Raw genomic sequence first — 21259 nt, 5'->3', positions numbered from 1 at the left:
ACATAATAATTTTACATTTTGGGTAAAAATAATAAAATTTTAGCCCTACTTTTACCTTTCTTTCTGTTAGTCCAGGATCTCTTTGATGCACCAGCAACAGAGCAGGAAGTAAAGGCACTCTTTAAGAGACTGGACAACTCCATAGGCTACATTTCCTCCTAGCAGATTCTTGCCATGGCCCATTCTCATGGCTGCATCTCTCAAGTTTTGCCCCAGTGAGGGGGGCATGGCCTGGGGGAGCGGGCGCTGTGGGTGCATCTCACTCCAGCGCTCCACAGCTGATTGGAGAGCGTGAGCGATACTGGAGGGGAGGAATTTGAGGAGAGCAGGCCAGGTCCTTGTTCGCTGTGGTGTGCTGCGAGCCTCCACTTTGTCTTGCTCAAGCGTAACCTCTCTTCCAATGAATAGTGGGGAACGAACCTGGAGGGTCTGGTTGAAACTGACTCCCTCGTGTTCTCCCTGTGTGCTCTGCCTACTCTGGGCAGGTGATGCATGGATACATGGCCCCAGTGCCCCCTCTACCCTCTCTAGTGTAAAATGGATTTTATTCAGCTCTGGAAAATACCAGCTAACTGTTCAACTCCTATTGCACAATGGCCATTACACTGCCAAACACCATCTCTCATCTATCTATTGTTCATCTCTAATTCCTCTACTGTTCACTGAAAGGTCCTGAACCACTGTCGAAATATTTTCCCCTCTAGTGCATATGCACACACAAATACAGACAATTATTTTGCTTTTCACCCTGTTCCTTCTGGAACTCATGTCATTTTCTTCTGTAATGACATGTCAGTGTGATGATGTTTGCTTTATGGAATTAATTTTAGAGAAGAACCATGTCATGGTGATTACAGTAATTACAATTTGAGAGATGATCTTATTCCAGTAGACTGACATATTTGGGTCTGTGAACTATGGTCATGTAACAATTGAGCAAAGGAATGAATATGATTATTAATTTGAGATATATGCATGGGCTATCAGCTATTAACCTGATCTTCATCTGAGGTGATCAATGTCAGAGTTTTGTGATTTAAGGAAGTTTTAACCAAAGGAACAGGTCAAATAAAAAAAAACCAAGAAAGGTGAATGATATATGCATTTATATATGTAATCTATTGTTTGAGATACAGGTGTAAACATTTATGTTTTCCCCATAGAACCACAACATAAAAAGGATTATTAAAACAATCAAAAATGTAAAACAACAACAACAACAAAACAACAACTACGCAATATTTATATAGGCAAACAAGAAAATAGCATACAACAAACCACAACACAAAGGTCACCATTACCACAATAACAGGAAGTGTTTCCATGCAACAAAGGCCGCTGTAAATTATGAAAATGAGCAAACAGTTGAGTGGTGAGCAAGAGAGGTAAAAACCAGATTATTCCAGACCATTACAGCTCTGCACACATATGCCTCTACATACTCACACAAACATTCTTTGTTGAAACAGAACAAACTGTATATTACCAATTATACTGACCAGAACCAGTAGTCTGACCATCAACACATAAAAGTGAAAAGTCAAATGATTAAAAAACAAACAAACATTAAACCATTCTCCTTTTGCTATAAGCATACATTTGAATTACAACAGGCTAAAATTCACAAGAATGTGAGGGCAGGTCACATTCAGTTGCAGCTAAATTTATAATGTGGAATGAATGTTGACTGATAATCCACAAATTGCATCCATATAAAAAGATCAAAAAATAAAACAGTTGCCAGGTACCAATTTCAGATTGACAAAGCATCCAGATATGGGCTGCTAAGGGTCTTTGCAGATCTGACTAAGAACAACCTCATCATTTACATAGATTTGTGGCTGCTGTGTGGAGAACACATTAGGTTATCACTCTTATGGATATGGTGACGTTTTAACATTGTCTTGTCAAATATTTACATTTGTTTTTTCCCCCATGATGGTAGGCCAATAAGTCACCTAGTACAATCCTTTACAAATGTGATAATTCCCTACAGATTCATTTGAGACAGATAACTGGCTTCAGATGTGATATGCTCAGAAATAATGATGAAAATAACTATGAGCATATGAAAAGCTTATTTACATGTTCTTACAGAATGTTAAGCAACTGTTTTAGGTCACCAATGAGAAATGGAGTAAGGAGTTCTTAAAAAAACAATTTTAAGTTTAAGCAATGTAACATGACACCGAGCAGTTTTATTTAAACCACAGATCAGCACTAAACTAAGAGCACAGTACAACAGCAAGGCAGAAAGATCGTGCAGAGGAAATATGCAGACTGCCTTCCAAAAAGCTGTACTAAATCTCACTTAACTCGTGTCATTTTCACAGATTTTTTTTTTTTTTTCTCAATTGTTTAAGAAAAGAAAGTGTCATGTTTACCCATAGATTTACAAAAGGTGACTGAGTTACACTGGTGTGTCTGTGTAAAGTTAAAAAGGCACAATCTATACCAGAACAAAGAAGAACAAAAGAATAAAGTGAGGAAGAACTCTGTCCTTCCTCTTCCTGTCTGTGGTTTATACTGAAACTGCACTTTATGGCTGCAAAAAGATTTTTAATGCTCAGAATTCATTTGGAGTGCTTTTTGTCCTCCTGAATAGAGGCCTCGGAGTTTGACAGGCAAGGAAAGACAAGTGATCCTGCCCCACTTGCAATACGCATCATTCAAATGCAGTCTAATAATTATAGCAAATCTTTGAAAAGCATGTGCGTTTTTGAATCCTTTCACTTTGTCTTGAAACTATAGGCTCCAACCACACAGAAGCAGCTGACACTTCAATACACATAAAGATACTGTGGATTGTCAATGCGAACAGAGAAGAAATGTCCACATGAAAAAGACAAAGAACAATAAAGCTTCTGCTCAAATTCCTAATGCATTATAAAATTAAACCATCCAGCTGATGATGTCAGCTGTTCAAGGAGATGACTTCAATGCAACAAGTATATAAATTCATATTTAATATGACATCATAAGAAGGCTTTAAAACAGATTTGCTTTGTGTCATTAAGTCATCACACTCAGTATAGAACAAGTCCAGTCTTTCCTATTCAGATTATAGGCTTATAATATGTCCATGTCCACTGTTTGCACTGATTTTATTATTTTCTCTCATCCCTTTCCTCATAGGTTGATTGATGATGTAATGGAGAGAGAACGTCCCTTTTCCCACATACTAGGATGTCTGCAATTTTACCTCATAAAGGGTAGGATAAATTCCTCACAGCATCTGCTTAGTTGCATAATGAAAATTCCACACAGTACCTGTGCAGGCTGCTAAAGCTTTCACATATGTTCAGGGGTGTTCCCAAATGGCCAAAATTCCCAGTCATTCCTGGGATCATGTTGGAATGCTGTAAAGGGCATTTTCAGGGTGAGAAAAAGAAGCAATTTGGAGTGTTTTTTCCTGGTGGAGACACTGGCAAAGTGATATTGCAGTGGGAATTACAATGGATGGGATTCATTTAATGGAGACACTGAATGTTGAAGCCTGTGTTTGGAGAATGAGCTCTGTATTCTCTTTAAAGTTTTGCATATTCATCAAACAGTCTTAAGACCAAGGCTTGTGACAGGATAATGCAGGGGATTCACAAACAGACTGCAGCAAACAGCTCTCTGAAAACGAATAATCTGTTTGAAGCAGTCTTGAGTCTTTGGATTGCATTAGAAGTGAACTCCCAATCATTAGAGTGCTACAAAGGTGCTGCAATTTTAGTTCATGCAGATCAACTCTAGACTCCAAGAATGCCCAAGTCTGTTGCCATGGTTACAGCTGCACCCCAGTCTTAATTCAAGACATGATACTGTGTTGATGCCACATCCATTTCACTGAACTGTTTGTTTTACTCTTTCAGATGTCTCTCCATTTGAGTTTGGCTTTTTGTAATCGCTTTTTCAAATGATTTGCATGTCTTTTAGTCCTTGAGTATAATGATTGCATCGCTTTGAAATTTCATGGTCTGTGGTTGACGCAGTACAATTTTTTTTTTAAATATATGATTAGCTTACACTCCCACTTGAAAAAGTCATTCTCTGCTAAAGTCTGGCAAAAATGTGGGAAAGGGAGGAGTTTTTTTTTTTTCTTGTGGAGAAAAATCAGGATGTTTCTCTTAAACTCGGCGCTCGACTGGCTGTTGCAGACACACCTCACTTCCTGCTGAGATGATTGGCAGCCTGTTGTCCATATGATAGCTAATCAAGTGACTAACACTCTCAAACCGGTGGTCTTTGGTGCGCACCTATAGCAATACAAAAGAAAAGAAACACAAGGTTCGGAAAAGTCATTAAATTAATATAGAAGTTTATATATATTAATATAAATACATTTTGTTTATAAGTTAAAGTAGTTCTGATCCTCTAATTCTGATCCCCCGCATTCCAAGAGTATACATTTCACTGTTTGTATCACTCCGCTTGTCTGTGTTCATGACATTCCAGAATCCAGGCAGTCTGTCAGTCTATGTGCTACTTGGCAACACTCAAAGCTTGATGCTTTGACTTCTTTTGGAAGTATTTTCAATGGCGGATACAAAACATTTGAACTAACTGGCTAAATTTAGTCTGAAATGTTCCTTGATATGAACTTCTTGTTTATAAAAGCAATACCAAACTTGCAAACATACGGCCAAATAATAGCCATGCTAATACTCATTACAACAGCACACTTATACTCATGTTATATTGCTTAAATGAATTGTTCACCCAAAAATGCAAATTCTGTCATCATTTTCACACCCTCATTTTATTACACACCCTTATTACCTGTAGGTTTAGCGCTGCAGCACAAACAACAAACAAGTTCTCAAGCTTCTCTCATGCACTCTTTTGAACATGCAATAGATGTCAAGATTCTCACTTAATGAGTTGACTAGCCCTATCATATGCCTTCAGACAACTTGACGCACAAGTTGCATGGACTACTTTTAAGATATTTTTGCATCCTTGTTGAAGCTTGAAAGCGGAATCACTATTCACTGCCATTGTATTGACAAGAGAGACCGGGATATTCATTAAAATATCTTCTTTTGAGTTTCAAAAAAAAAAAAAAAAAAAAAAAATTCAAACAGGTTTGGAACAACACAAGGGTGAGCAAGTAATGACATTAAATATAAAGTTTTATAAGGATAAAAAAAGATGATGTGGCAATGAATGGCTTTCATTACTATCTTTTCTACATCATTCCCTTATTCCCTTTCATCATTACTTTCTCCTCCTCACTTACCACTCCCTCTGGATCCACCAGAAGCAGGTGTTTGGCTTGACTGCCCTGCTGCCCAGTAAGGACATACTGGCCTGGTGTGGTGCCTGACTCCCGCACCAGGAAATCTCCATCCTTAGTCAGAAGCCTTTCAGCCTGTTTTCGGCTAAGAGGCCCGTGGAACCAAGGCTCGTTCTGCAACTGCTCTGCCAGAGGGGGTGCCACTGCACCTGACACTCCTAAAGCGTCATCAAACGGCTCTAGAAAGACAAAGAGATCACACTATTCCTGCATCCTTGGTGAATTTACTGGGGTGACTGTATACATTTGGCCATAAAGTATACAGTTGAAGTCAGAAGTTCACATACACCTTAGCCAAATAAATGTAAACTCAGTTTTTCACAATTACTGACATTTAAGCATAGAAAACATTCCCTGTCTTAGGTCAGTTAGGATCACTACTTTATTTTAAGAATGTGAAATATCGGGGAGTCACGTGACACCATGCGGGGATCGGACGTGTGATTGGCGAGCTCTGCGCACTTTGCTGGTTTTGATACCTTTTAATGACATAAACCGGTGAGATTCGATACACTCTGTTCCATATCTGTTCAATATGTCAAAGAATTCAAAATCCTCAGGCTCTGGAGACATTAAAAGACACTTATGTGCTCAAGCTGACACCCCCGAGAAGACCCCGGGCCAGGGAGACGATTTGGTTGGAGAAATTAGGGAAATTTGGCGAGAGATGTTGAACATGACGGCAATGCTGACGATGGTCATTGCTGACTTGGAGGATTTTGCTGTAATATGTCAATCGATTACTGCCATGGAGACTAAATTCTCTGAGGTGGTCACAAGAGTGGGGATGTCGAGAAACGGATCGATTATCTGGAGTCATCGGAGAGGGAATTTTCTGCTAATCCGCTAGCGACCAAGGTGGATTCGGAGCGTGTCTGGGAGAAGTTGGAGGATATGGAAAAACATAGCCGGTGGAATAACGTCCATATCGTGGGAGTCCCAGAGGGAGCAGAGGGACAGAATATGGTGGAATTCCTGGACGTGCTCTTTCTGAGTCTGCTCGACATAGCAGGCCATAAGCTGGAAATAGAGTGAGCTCACAGAGTTCTGGCTTGGTGATCCGTTGAGGGAGACAAGCCCCGATCAATTCTGGCCAAATTTCTGAGATCATCCGATTAAGATCTTGTGTTACGCGAGGCAAGGAATAAAGGAAGGCTTTCTTGGAAGAACCACAGCATTTTCTTGTTCCCAGACTTTGCAAACTCAACAAGAGAGAAACGTGATCGATTCAAGGAATGCAAGAAACTTTTACATCAACGGAAGGTCGCTTTTGCACTGATATTCCCGGCAAAATTGAGAATAGATGCCAAGGATGGCCGTAAAACATTCACATACCCACAGCAAGTGATGTCCTTCATAAAGTCAATGGAGTGAGTGGGTCGTGTTGTGGTGCTCACGTTGCCGCTGGGTGGGCCGGCTCACTGAACATCCGCTTGACTATTTGAAGATTCTGCACGCTCTTTTTGTGCTGGTTCCGCCTAGCAGCTGGAGTTTATTTTGTAGAGCAATACACCTTAGGGACAGTTTTGTGAATGAATCTACAAACTCTTTGTGTTTATTCCACCTATCGGCTGGAGTTTATTTTGTGGAGTATTTCTGGAAAAGTCATTGGAGTAAGTAATTTGCTTGTACTTATGTTGCAGCCGAATGGACCGGGTCACTAAACATTCGTTTGACTGTCTGAAGAATCTGCGCACTCTTTTTGTGCTGGTTCCGCCTATCGGCTGGAGTTTTATTTTGTGGAGTATTTCTGGCAAAGTCATTGGAGTAAGTCATTTGCTTGTACTCATGTTGCAGCCGAATGGACCGGGTCACTGAACATTCGTTTGACTATCTGAAGAAGCTGCGCACCCTTTTTGTGCTGGTTCCGCCTTGCGGCTGGAGTTTATTTAGCAGAATAATACACCTTTAGTACAGTGATATGGATGAAGCTACATGCTCTATGTGTTTATTCTCCCTATTTGCTGGAGTTTGTTTTATAGATTACCTTTTGCTGTGTAATTCTGTTTTACAAAATTTGTATAGAATCACCGGACTCGAGCAATCCAATGGCAAAGTTGACGTGGAGTTTCTCGTATGCGTACATGGACTGTTTGTGTTTGGATGGATGGACGCCAGTTGGCGCTGTCATGCGCGGGGTTAATGCGCACGTTTTCTTTTTTTTCCCTGTTTGTTTGATTCTGGGGAATGTTCGGGGTATGACTGTTGCACTAATGTTGGAATGTGGTCTTTATAATCCTGTTTTTGACACACAATCTATTTTTTCTTACATGTCAAAATGTCAAATGTTAATGAGTGGATTGTCTCTCTCCACGTGGAATGTGAATGGGTTGTGGCACTCCATAAAAAGAAGGAAAGTTATTTCTCTTAAGTGCAAGAAATATGATATAGTGTTTCTTAAAGAAAAATGCACCTTTCCACGCAGGAAGCTGAAAAATTTGGAAAGATATGGGGTGGGCATATTTTTTTATAATGCTGGCTCAAGTAAGAGCAGGGGAGTCATTACACTGATAAGTAAAAATCTACAATTCAAATGTCTCAGAGTAAAGATAAATTAGGAAGAGTCATTACTGTCTTAGCTGAAATTCAGGGACAAAGTCTTATTTTGGCAAATATTTATGCACCTAACGTTGATGATCAGGTCTTTTTTATAGATCTTGAAGGGATGCTGCAAGCCGCTGGCATCCCTCATGATATAATATTGGGAGGAGATTTTAATCTTTTGATGGACTCAGTCCTTGATCATAGTGAAGCAAAAGTGTGCAAGCCCCCTAAAGCAAAAGTGACGCTTCACAGGATGTGAGACTTTTGAACCCATCTGGTAGGGACTATAAATTGTTTTTCTTCAGTCCATAAGATTTACTCTAGAATAGATTTCTCATTTCATCTGTTGTGGATTGCTCAATTGGAAACATTGTAGTCTCTGATCATGCCCTGGTGTGTTTTGAGGTGTTGCTACATACAGTGCATCCGGAAAGTATTCACAGCGCTTCACTTTTTCCACATTTTGTTATGTTACAGCCTTATTCCAAATGGTTTAAATTCATTATTTTCCTCAAAATTCTACAAACAATACCCCATAATAACAACATGAAAGAAGTTTGTTTGAAATCTTTGCAAATTTATTAAAAAAAAAAAAAGAAAAAAAAAAAATCACATGTACATAAGTATTCACAGCCTTTGCTCAATACTTTGTTGAAGCACCTTTGGCACCAATTACAGCCTCAAGTCTTTTTGAGTATGATGCTATAAGCTTGGCACACCTATTTTTGGGCAGTTTCTCCCATTCTTCTTTGCAGGACCTCTCTAGCTCCATCAGGTTGGATGGGGAGCGTCGGTGCACAGCCATTTTCAGATCTCTCCAGAGATGTTCAATCGGGTTCAAATCTGGGCTCTGGCTGGGCCACTCAAGGACATTCACAGAGTTGTCCCGGAGCCACTCCTTTGTTATCTTGGCTGTGTGCTTAGGGTCGTTGTCCTGTTGGAAGATGAACCTTCGCCCCAGTCTGAGGTCCAGAGTGCTCTGGAGCAGGTTTTCATCAAGGATGTCTCTGTACATTGCTACATTCATGTTTCCCTCGATCCTGACTTGTCTCCCAGTTCCTGCTGCTGAAAAACATTCCCACAGCATGATGCTGCCACCACCATGCTTCACTGTAGGGATGGTATTGGCCAGGTGATGAGCAGTGCCTGGTTTCCTCCAGACATGACGCTTGCCATTCAGGCCAAAGAGTTCAATCTTTGTTTCATCAGACCAGAGAATTTTGTTTCTCATGGTCTGAGAGTCCTTCAGGTGCCTTTTGGCAAACTCCAGGCGGGCTGTCATGTGCCTTTTACTGAGGAATGGCTTCCGTCTGGCCACTCCACCATACAGGCCTGATTGGTGGAGTGCTGCAGAGATGGTTGTTCTTCTGGAAGGTTCTCCTCTCTCCACAGAGAAACGCTGGAGCTCTGTCAGAGTGACCATCGGGTTCTTGGTCACCTCCCTGACTAAGGCCCTTCTCCCCCGATCGCTCAGTTTGGCCAGGCGGCCAGCTCTAGGAAGAGTCCTGGTGGCTCCAAACTTCTTCCATTTACAGATGATGGATGCCGTGGAGAATAGCATGAAGCCTCCACATGCACTATGTCTCCGTGGTAAAGCGCTCAACAAGCCACGTATAAGATGCGCAGATTGACGTCTCAGACACGGAGGCAACTGAGATTCGTCCTCCACCACCCGGATTGAGGCGAGTCACTACGCCACAACAAGGACTTAAAGCGCATTGGGAATTGGGCATTCAAAATTTGGGAGAAAAGGGGAGAAAAAAAATAAAAATAATAATAAATAAAAAAAATTATGCTTTTAAAGAATTCTATCTTGATCTCTATAGTTCCACGTCTTTGTCTACTGATGAAGATGTTAGAAACTTTGTGGAACCATTAGAACTTCCTAAACAGATGGCTGAGCAAAAAATTATTTTGATTCTGAGATAACCTTGGAGGAGCTTGGCAAGGTAATTAAGGCCTTGCCTACAGGTAAGGCTCTGGGGCCAGATGGCTTTGACGCTGAATTTTTTAGATCTTATGCTACAGAACTGGCTCCACATTTACTAGAAGTTTATACGGAATCATTAAAGAATGGAAAGCTTCCACCAACCATGACACAAGCCCAGATCAGTCTGATTCTTAAAAAGGACAAAGATCCAAACGAGTGTAAGAGTTACCATCCAATTCCCTGATCAGCTAGATGTTAAAATATTGTAAAAAATGTTGGCTAACTGATTAAGTTATGATATCTCTTATATATATATAGATCAGGTGGTGTTTATTCGGGGCCATAGCTCTTCTGATAACTTTAGGCGTTTCATCAATATCATGTGGTCAGTGGCAAATGATCAGACTCCGGTCGCTGCCATCTCACTTGACGCCGAAAAGGCGTTTGATATGGTAGAATGGGATTATCTTTTTAAGACTTTGGAAATATAAGGGTTTGGGAATACTTTTATTGGATGGATTAAGTTACTTTATAGACACCCGGTAGCAACAGTACAAACAAATGGATTAATTTCAGATTATTTTACTCTGGATAGGGGCACCCGGCAGGATTGCCCTCTTTCCCCATTATTGTTCTGTCTTGCCCTGGAACCATTAGCAGCCATGATAAGAAAGGAAGATGATTTTCCAGGGGTGGTGGCGGGAGGTATGGCGCATAAACTTTTACTTTACTCAGATTATATTTTATTATTTGTCTCCGAACTTACAAGAACTATGCCCTGCCTCCACAGAATTATTCATTCCTTTTCTAAATTCTCAGGATACAGAGTCAATTGGTCTAAATCCGAAGCTTTGACTCAGACAGCGTACTGCACAGTAACGGTTTTTCAGCTGGGTGCCTTCCAGTGGCCCAAACAGGGCATTAAGTATTTGGGTATTTTATTCCAAGCAAATTTGTGTGATTTAGTTAAAGTCAATTTTGACCCTTTAATAAAAAAGTTTGAGCGATGTGGGCAGGTGGACTTCATTACATTTATCTATGATTGGGAAGGTTAATGTTATTAAAATGAATTGTATTCCAAAATTCAACTACCTGCTACAATTTCTCCCTGTAGATGTCCCCCTCTCTTATTTCAAGCAATTTGATAGCATAGCGAAGTCCTTCATTTGGAATGGTAAATGTCCCAGATTACACATCAGTAAGTTGCATAGGCCAACTGACAAAGGTGGGCTAGGCCTACCCAAGATTTTGTTTTATTATTATGCATTCGGTCTCAGACATTTGGCTCATTGGTCACTTCCACCTGGTTCTGTACTGAACGGGAAGTTCTTGCCCTATTTCGCCTATCTAACTAACCGGAGAAGTTGTTACACCCCATTATCTCGCATTTGCATGTGGTGTGGACAAAAGTGTCTTATTCAGACATTTATTTAAATGTTGCTTCGAGCATCTGGCTGAACCCAAAATTATTTATTAATAAGAGATCCTTTGAAAATATGGTTCAACATTTTGGGATCCCCAGGTCTCAATTCTTTAGGAATTTACAGCTGCACCACCTGCTTTGTACTATTTTTGGGAGTAGCATACACCCCCCTAAAGCGGCAGATACTCTGGAAGTGGTGATTACTGCTTGTGGAAAAGGCCATGAGACATCAGTGTATTACTCCCTGCTAATTCAGAGTCTGGGAGACGGAGCTTCAACTTCTCTCAAGAGATTATGGGAGAAAGATTTAAACTTGGTATTGGAGGAGGGAGTGTGGGCTAGGATTCTAAAAAATGTCAAGTCTACACCTAGAGATGAAAGGGTGCACATTATGCAATTTAAGATTTGACATCGATTCTATTGGATCCCCTCTAGATCGTATAGGCTTGGTCTTAAAGACACACACACCTGCTGGCGATGCCAATCAGAAGATAAGGACACAACCCATGTCTTTTGGTGGTGTGTTAAGATCCAAGATTTTTGGTTGTGGGTTCAGAGTTTTATGTGTGACGTATTGGACACTCAAATTTCAGCAAAGCACCCCCACAACATGATGCTGCCACCCCCGTGCTTCACGGTTGGGATAGTGTCAAATCTTTTTCTTGTGGAGGTCCACAATTTCTTTTTCTGAGGTCTTGGCTGATTTCTTTTGATTTTCCCATGATGTCAAGCAAAGAGACACTGACTTTGAAGGTAGGCCTTAAAATACATCCACAGGTACACCTCCAATTCAGTGCACCTCCTTTCAGAAGCTAATTGGCTAATTGTCTAAAGGCTTGACATCATTTTCTAGAATTTTCCAAGCTGCTAAAAGGCACAGTTAACTTAGTGTATGTAAACTTCTAACCCACTGGAATTGTGATATAGTCAATTAAAAGTGAAACAATCTGTCTGTAAACAATTGTTGGAAAAATTACTTGTGTCATGCACAAAGTAGATGTCCTAAATGACTTGCCAAATCTATAGTTTGCTAATTTTAAATCTGTGGAGTGGTTAAAAAATTAGTTTTAATGACTTCAGCCTAAATGTATGTAAACTTCTGACTTCAACTGTATTTGCATGGGTCATTAGTTCCTTACTCATGTCAAAAGCATCTCTGTGAGCATTTCCATTGGCTGCTGATGCTGCTGGGAGGCGGGGCTTATCCACGTTCACATATGAGGGGTCATCAAACAAACCACCCTCCTTTACACCCACTGAAAGGGGAGAGAGAAAAAGAGGAAGACAGTGATGTTGAAGTGAGTTAATCTTCAGGTGAGGGCACTTAAGAGGTGCAAGAAGAGTCTTCTTGTCAGAAAGGCCAGCAATCTAGAAGTCACCTCTCAAAGGAGCTATAATAGGTTTGGACAGTGTTCAACACAGAGCAATGAAAAGTGACAGAAAAAACGCTGACACATGCAGCAGAATGATAGTTTCAGATGAAAGGATTTGAAAAGCAGAGAGGAAAAAGGAGATGAATCAAAGGGACGTGAAACAGTACTCTAAGTGCCAGCATGAGTAAAGTCATTAGAAAGGAACAGGGCAGTGATTAGTAGTGTGAAGCATTTCTGTGTGTGTAAACCTGACCTGGTAGAGGAGGTAGAGGCTGCTTGTGAATGTCGTTCTGGCTGGGCTGTCCATAGGGCTGTGGAGACAGAGAGAGGCATTGCATCATTGTTGTCACATACCATATACTGCAACTTTACTGGGATTGTCACGATATTAAAATAGCAGTAATCGATACTAATACCAGTGAAATTTCATGATTATCAATACCAATTTCAATAACACAGAAGCAACTAATGTGCTATTAAACACACTACTTTATTTAAATATGTCAATATATAAATATATATGGGGGACAATCCTTAAACATTAAAATACTCACTATTTCAAAAGTATAGCCACAAGACATAAAGGATATGCGTGTAAATATGATTTTAGTGTAATAAAATCACCTACAAACCTTTTCTGCGTAAAGTTATAGCCTATTTTACAACTTTACAGGAATGAGTCAAAATACATTTTTGTGGTAAATCAACTTTATGCCACAACTGCTGTCAACAGAGCTTAACTTGTATTAAACCCAAAATATTCCTTTAATACCTCACCAAGATGAGTACCATAAGTGCTTTTGATGGCTCACACACATAGACATGCAAGCATTCGAAATTGAGTGGCATAATTTTTTATTTTATTTTAAATTGACATGGTACTGAAGTACCAGTACTTTTGACAGCCCTAAATGATCACAAACACATGCTTGTATAAACGTGTGCTCAGCCTACATGTGCAGTTCAGGGGGGTCTCTCACCAATGTGGCTCCTGTGCTGTGTCCAGGGCGGGTCCTCATGTCAACCAAGCCTCCGGGAGGAGGTTGTTTGCCAGGAAAGTTATTGTAATACGGAACTTCTGGGGGTGGAGCCAGGTCCTCTTCCTCTTCCTCCCAGGCTGACCCATCAAATGGAGCCATCCTGAGAGAGAGAGAGAGAGATAAGAGTAAATATTATACATTATTATACTTACATGGACATGCTAAATGATGTATTGTTTTTCCAAGCAGTGTTGGAGGTACAAGCCAACAGAAAGATGCAATCAGACAAACACAATCTATAAAATGGAAATAGGAACAGCAAAGAAATTAAAAATGTTTAGCACACACTACACAAAGACACAAGAGCATTGTGTTTCAAAATATATAGTCAACATGTCTATACTAACATGTTGAGTGTATTTAAGACTCTTGAATTACACAGAGACAGGAGAACAAATCCTTTTTTTCATACACATGTTTGCATTTGTAAATGCATGGTGTAAACACACATACAGGATACTGAGGGGACTTCCATTCTTAGGGAGGGACCATGTAAATACACTCATGCAAACATATGGCTATAAATGTAAATGTCTGCACTACTCATTTGAACTAGGGGTGTCGCGATCCAATTCCAAAATGACTGATGATGCATTTTGATTTTTCAGTGTAGGGGTGATCATTTTTAAGTAAAATTGGGTCATTCCATGTAAAAATTACACATAAAAGCTATTGCAAGATATGTCTGCTCTGACCCACCAAATAAAATAAGTGGATATTATAATATGAAGGGAGCTATTGTTGTGTAAATGAAATGCCACATCGGAGTGACCTGATTTCTTTGCAAATACCTATATTCTCTTTAAATATAGAGTTCATGATGCAGCATGCTGTTAGGTTTAGTTTAACCCTATAACGCTGTGAGTATCAAATATGATACACAATGCTTGGGGGCCTGGGTAGCTCAGCAAGTAAAGACACTGACTACCACACCTGGAGTCGCAAGTTCGAATCCAGGGCGTGCTGAGTGACACCAGTCAGTCTTCCTAAGCAACCAATTGGCCCGGTTGCTAGGGTGGGTAGGGTCACGTTGGGTTAACCTCCTCGTGGTCGCTATAATGTGGTTCTTGGTGGGGCGTGTGGTGAGTTGTGCGTGGATGCCACAGAGAATAACGTGAAGCCTCCACACATGCTTGGTCTCTGCAGTAATGCACTCAACAAGCCACGTGATAAGATGCATGTCTCAGACGTGGAGGCAACTGAGATTCGTTGATAGCATAGCGAAGTCCTTCATTTGTAATGGTAAATGTCCCTGATTACATGTCAGTAAGTTGCATAGGCTGACTGACAAAGGTGGGCTAGGCCTACCCAAAATTTTGTTTTATTATTATGCATTCGGTCTCAGACATTTGGCTCATTGGTCACTACACCACCACGTGGACTTAGAGCGCATTGGGAATTGGGCATTCCAAACTGGGGAGAAAAGGCGAGAAAGAAAAAAGTATGATACACAATGTTTGACGGCTCCTGTTTCACTCTCTGTTCAAGCTGGTGAGCCAAACATCATATGATATCTAAGTTTCACATGTTTATGGCACCATCTAGTGGTTATTTGTGAAAAAAGTAACTTATGTTGGGACAAATGAGAGCTTAGTTTAATCAAGTAAAAGTGACAGTAATGATTATATTGTTACTGATATTTTAAAATGAGTGTTTGCTGAATATAAGCAACTTGTGCTTGGTTAAAATTTTGTATATTATTTTATTGAATAACCTTGTTGAAATGACATTTATCAAATATGATACTACAGGCTTTTGAGGTTTATCTCTCAATCACCATTCCATTCCATTCATGCCCACCACAAACAAATCACAAAGCTTTGAAAATTCTGACATTGAATTTTTTTATTTTTTATTCATAATGTATTTGATATACTGAATTGAACTGTGATACGTTTTACTCCATATTTATAGACCAAGGAGAGGAAGTTGTCATGGCCAAACTCTTAAACATTTGGTATCTCTGAAAAGCCTCTGATAATACCAAAGATTTACCACTGTAGCATGTATGGGCGAAGAAAAAGTTACAATGTGTAAATTTGGGCTGCACCTAACAATAATCTTTTTTATCGATTAATCTAACGATACTTTTTCCGATTAGTCGATTAATCTAACGACTAATTTGCAGATTATTCTAAAGATTTTTTATAATTATTACTTGATTAATATAACAATTAATTAACCCAAAATAAATATAAAAAAAACTTGTCATTAATATTTCAATATTTTATTAAATCATCTTCTCTTAAACACAAACAAATGTACAAGAAACAAAGTGTTCACTGCAGGGCATTATTCTGCAACAAAAATAGCCCTGTCTTAATGGGTAATCTCCATTTTACAGTCCAACAGTCCGTGGTGACTCAAGATGGCGCCGAGTATGGCTGCTGCGTTGCGAGCTCTGACACAACATGGTAGTGTTTTGTTTGTTTTGTTTACAATTCTTACGTTTTTTACGTCTTGGATGTTGTCTGCCTTATTGTCTACGACAGACAAACATTTTGGACATTGGTTTTGCAATTTCACACCGTAAACGGGACTTCAAATTCCTCAATGCCAACCCGCTGTTTACAAACACGTAAGCGGAGCCCTTTGTTCCGGACGCTGAAACGCAGGAGGAAAAGGGGAAACAGAGCCGGCGTTCTCATCAGAGTAAGATGCCGCGCAAATCGACCCCCGCTACCCAGTATTCTACTGGCAAATGTTCAGTCTCTGGATAACAAGCTCTGCGAGCTGAAAGCGCGGATCTCTTTCCAACGAGAGACGAGGGACTGGTGCATTATCTGCCTTACGGAAACTTGGATGTCTGCTGAGATTCCATACTCAGCCACTGAACCCGCGGGGTTCTCCGTGCACTGAGCAGACAGAGCGAAAGACCTCTCAGGTAAAAGCAGAGGTGGTGGTGTATGTTTTATGATCAACAAATCCTGGTGTGATCAGAGGAATGTACATTCTATCAAGTCTTTCTGCTCTCCTGATCTGGAATTTCTCATGCTTCTGTATATTTGCACTTTCGTTTGGGCATTGTTTCCACTCAGCTGGCATTTGCTGCTACTGTCAAGCAACTGTTTGATGCCGAACACAACAGCGCTTCGTGCGTGCACGGAGAGATTGACAGGCAGGAATTTGGCCAATAGTTGCTGCAAGCCTCTTATAACTGACCAATTGGTGTGCGAGAAGGCGGGACTTACAAAGAGGGGTTAAAGTAATGCAAATATGCGTGCACACACAATGAAGTATTAGACCAGATGCACATCATAACGCAACTAAAGCCGAATCCTGGACATTTTCGCAAATTTAGAATCCCTGCCGGATGCTTTTTTAAGGTCTGAAAAAGAGGACATATCCGGGAAAAAGAGGACGTATGGTCACCCAACGTTAGCAGCAGTGCAGAAATTACTTTTAACATGGGGGCGATAAGGAAACATTTAGAACATCAATTTTAAGTGACTACTACAAACAGAAACACGTGTTGTAATACTAATATGTCATGCTTGGGTGGGGACAAAAAGTAAACAGGACTTACGGTGCTGCCTTGCTGCCGTCTTGACAAAGTGCTCCGGGATGCTTTCGCTTCAAGTGTTCGTTCATGGCGGTTGTACTGCTGTAATAAGCCATTTCCAATTTGCATAGCTTACACAGCACCACATTGTTGGGTCTCTGGCTAAAATACTCCCACACTGTAGATGACCGTGGGCGAGTTTTTTTTAGCTGCAGCTTGTTCTACATGCTTAAAAGCGCTGCTATTTTAATTACTCCATTGCGACATGCCGACGCATGTTATGGAAATTGACGTATTTCTGTAATCGATTACATCTATCACGTCGATGAATCATCCCGGCCCTAGTGTAAATCACAAAAATTAATTGCTGGGCCTCAGGAGGATAATGACCTTTAAAGCCTATTCTATCAAATATGATCCATAAAAAAATAAAAACTATTTTATGATTTCTTTTTATAGTTTGTCTAATGGTACTAAAAACTATTTAATGTCAAAAATTTGAATGTTCGGACAATTCTTTCATATGTCATGCTTTACAGGGTTAAGATGAAGTTTATTCCACCTTTTTGTCTTTGCCTGTTTAATTTATCTGAAAGCTCTCGCATATGTTTGTTGGGACATTGTAAATGCACCTTTCTGTGTTAGAAATGGTTTTCAATAACCAGACTTATTAATAATTCATTTAAAATTTTGAAAATAAATTTTTGTGGTTCAATCCAAAGTAGTATGAGACAAAATCACAAAGCATCTGTGAATGGATTTTACTCCCATTCCTAATTTGAACAGGCACACACAGTGAAATACGCACACAAACTCTTTCTTACCGATCGTGAGGGGCAACCAGTTTTGGGGGATTCTTCAGGTATTGTTTGAAGCGGAGCTCAAAAGCCTGACCAATGGTGCTGATGACCTCCTGAGCCAAGCCTTCTGAGCATTCCAGGATATGACATGCTACAACACAGCAAGTTATCAGTCATGAGCAAGAACAAGTGGACTTTCAATCCTCAACAAAAGTACAAAGCCGTAATAAGTAATGTCATATAAATAGGTATTTTAGTACTTTAACATCAATTCAAATTAAAATTTCCAGGGACAAAAAGAAATTAAGCTCTGGCTGTGAAAACAGTAATTTAAATTTCACTTATTTCACCTAGTAACACCAGACTAAATGTTTAAGTATGAAAGTGTGTCATGCTGTATTATTACCTCTTTGATTGACAGGGTCTTTGGCGACATAGGCTACATACTCTGCTGTGTCCTGGGGAGACAAAGAGAGAGAGCAACAGAGAGGGATGGAGAGAAGGAAGGAAAGAATGAAGAGGAGGGCATTAAGAGATATTAGAGTAAAGAGAAAAAGAACAGAGGGATAAGCAGAAGCAAGTAAGTTTTTTAATTGAGGCAGTCTATTCACTACAAGACAGGAAACAGAAGAGGAAACAGTAGTGGAAAAGACAAATGACATAAGGATAGATGAGTAAGACAAACGAGTGAGGAAGGACAGAATGAAAGTGAGGCTGATAAAACCAAAAGTGAGGAAATGAAATAAGGAAACCTAGAACAATAAGGCTAAAGATGTAAAAAAGGATTTTCAGGGTTCCCATCCGTTTTGACCAATGAATTTCCATGACCTTTCCAGTCATTTGTGATTACTGGATAAAGATTTTTAAAAAAAGCATTTTGATTCAGACCAAATCGCTGATGAATAATTTAGAACGTTTGTGAACCGTTTTGACCAATTCTGGCTCAAAAGAACAATTCACTCCCAAAAATAACATCGATATTATGGGTGGGATAAAAAAAAACAATTATCTGATGCATAGCGATGCTTTCTCCAATGATTCTGGATCTATTCTCAAATTCAGAATCGACTCTGAGATAAGTCGAAGGATCAGTTTAAACCACGGCAGCGAAGTGGCACTTATGTGCGCCAAAGGCAGATGTTAGAAACACACACACATACTAATGTCAAGTCAAGTCATTTTTATATGTATAGCGCTTTTCACAACACACATTGTTTCAAAGCAGCTTTACAGAAAATCATGCTTTAACAGAAAATGAAGTTGTAATATCTATAAAGTCTTAGAGTCATCATTGTGCATTTTTATAAAAATATGAGTTTAAATTGTTTAAAAATAAACAAGTAAATAATACTTGCATTTATAATCCCAGTGAGCAAGCCAAAGGCGACTGTGTCAAGGAACACAAAACTCCATAAGATGTTGGTTAATGGAGAAAAATAACCTTGGGAGAAACCAGGCTCACTGTGGGGGCCAGTTCCCCTCTGGCTAAACCGCATGAACATAATGCCAATATTAGTTATTTGTGTGCAGTGCAAGTCATTGTTTAAAATTTGTAAACTAAGTAAGTGTTACTTAGGGCCAGTGTTTAAACAAAGATTTTGTAAGAACTGTAAGATTAATGACTAATGTCTTTAAAGTTCATCCTGGATTAACTGCAGAAGTTCAAATAGATGCATTGTCCTTTGTTAGTTGGCTGATGAAGGCTTTTGTTGGCAATTAATTGATTGTATATGTATTCCATTTTAAGAGCCATCATTAAACCAAGGTGATGCAGGCAGAGATCAGTGAGGTGCATCGCAGTTCAACCTGCAGGTCATTTCAGTGAGGACCATCCTAAGTGTAATGCCAAGCACACACTATAGAACTGATCGCAGATGTGCATCAACTACACGACAATTTATCTCCTAAAGAAACTACGATCCCGAAATTCATTCAAAAACTCATGCATATAGCAACAGGAAAGTTAATTCGTGATTACATGTCAACAAACAACATATGATACAACGGGGCTAAAGCAGAGACTATGGCTAAAGGCACACCTTAAGGAAAATAAGCTTTTTTTCTGGTCACAGAGTGCCATCAAGATAAAAAAAAAAATGCATTTATTTTATTGAATACTGATAGAGCAACATCATTGCTTATTTGATTCCTTTGTGCAGAATCAAATAAAAATGAAAGTTGTTTTGATTTAAAAAAAACATTTTTTTTAATCCCGTTGTACCCTCTCATGTAATCAAAATGTAAAGTTACTGTGTTTTCCCTTTGCACAGCAGAATAATCAATGAGAAAAAATTTAGATGTATCAGGAATCATTTTGAATCGAATTGTGACTCCCAGAATCGGAATCTAATCAAATTGTGAGGTCCCTAAAGATTCCCACCCATAATCAATATGGCTTGACAAAAATGTATACTGTATATACATTGATGAGCCAAAACATTATGACCACTCACAAGTGAAGCGAATAACATTGATCATCTCCTAACAAAGCCACATGTCAAGGTCTAGGTAGATTAGACGATAAGTGAGCAATCAGTTCCCGTAGTCAACATGGTGAATGCAGTTGAAATGGGCAGGAGTAAAGACCTGAGTAACTTTGACAAGGGCCAAATTGTTATGGCTTTGTTACATTCTTATGACTGGGTCAGATCATCTCTGAAACGCAAGGCTTGTGGGATGCTCCCGGTCAGCAGTGGTCCGACAGTGGTCCGAGCAGGGACAAACCACAAAAACCGGCGACAGGGTGCTCATCGATTTGCAAGAGCAACGAAGGCTTTCCCGTCTGGTCCAAGCCGACAGAAGGTATACTGTGGCACAAGTCACAGAAAATTTTAATGATGGTTATGGGAGGAACGTGTCACAACACACAGTGCATCGCACCCTGCTGCATATGGGGCTGCGTAGCCGCAGACCGGTCAGAGTGCCCATGATGACCCCTGACCCCTGCCTACAATGGGCACGCGAGCGTAGAACTGGACCTTGGAGCAGTGGAAGAAGGTCGCCTGGCCAGATGAGTCCCGTTTTCTTTTATATCACGTGGACGGCCGTGTAAGTGTGCGCCATTTACCTGGGGAAGTGATGGCACCAGGATGCACTGTGGGAAGATGACAAGCTGGTGGAGGGAGTGTTATGCTCTGGGCAATGTTCTGCTGGGAAACCCTGGGTCCGGCCATTCATGTGGATGTAAATTTGACATGTGCCACTTACCTAAACATCGTTGCAGACCAGGTACACCCCTTCATGGCAATGGTATTCCCTAATGGCAGTGGCCTCTTTCAGCAGGATAATGCACCCTGCCACACTGCACACATTGTTCGGAAATGGTTTGAGGAACATGATGAAGAGTTCAAGGTGTTGCTCTGG

The 21259-nt window shown here is 40.1% G+C and overlaps 1 protein-coding gene across 4 annotated transcripts in view; it reads right to left on the bottom strand.

Moving 5' to 3' along the window:
* Nucleotides 1-1089: 1089 nt before the first annotated feature.
* LOC127452900 (SHC-transforming protein 1-like) overlaps nucleotides 1090-21259 on the bottom strand; it is a 57090-nt gene continuing 36920 nt past the window's right edge. For all 4 annotated transcript variants that reach the window (XM_051718764.1, XM_051718765.1, XM_051718766.1 and 1 more), the window contains 7 exons: nucleotides 18303-18354; nucleotides 17921-18047; nucleotides 13535-13694; nucleotides 12808-12865; nucleotides 12321-12437; nucleotides 5228-5463; nucleotides 1090-4244 (listed from right to left, as the gene is read on the bottom strand). In XM_051718764.1, the coding sequence (XP_051574724.1) occupies nucleotides 4116-4244; nucleotides 5228-5463; nucleotides 12321-12437; nucleotides 12808-12865; nucleotides 13535-13694; nucleotides 17921-18047; nucleotides 18303-18354 (879 nt within the window). In that variant the 3' untranslated portion in view covers nucleotides 1090-4115. The remainder of the gene's footprint in view (nucleotides 4245-5227; nucleotides 5464-12320; nucleotides 12438-12807; nucleotides 12866-13534; nucleotides 13695-17920; nucleotides 18048-18302; nucleotides 18355-21259) is intronic.

The sequence above is a fragment of the Myxocyprinus asiaticus genome, chromosome 15 (genome assembly GCF_019703515.2).
Source record: "Myxocyprinus asiaticus isolate MX2 ecotype Aquarium Trade chromosome 15, UBuf_Myxa_2, whole genome shotgun sequence".
Classification (NCBI taxonomy): domain Eukaryota; kingdom Metazoa; phylum Chordata; class Actinopteri; order Cypriniformes; family Catostomidae; genus Myxocyprinus; species Myxocyprinus asiaticus.
Note: the sequence above shows the minus strand (reverse complement) of the source record. Positions and strands in the feature narration are given on the sequence as shown.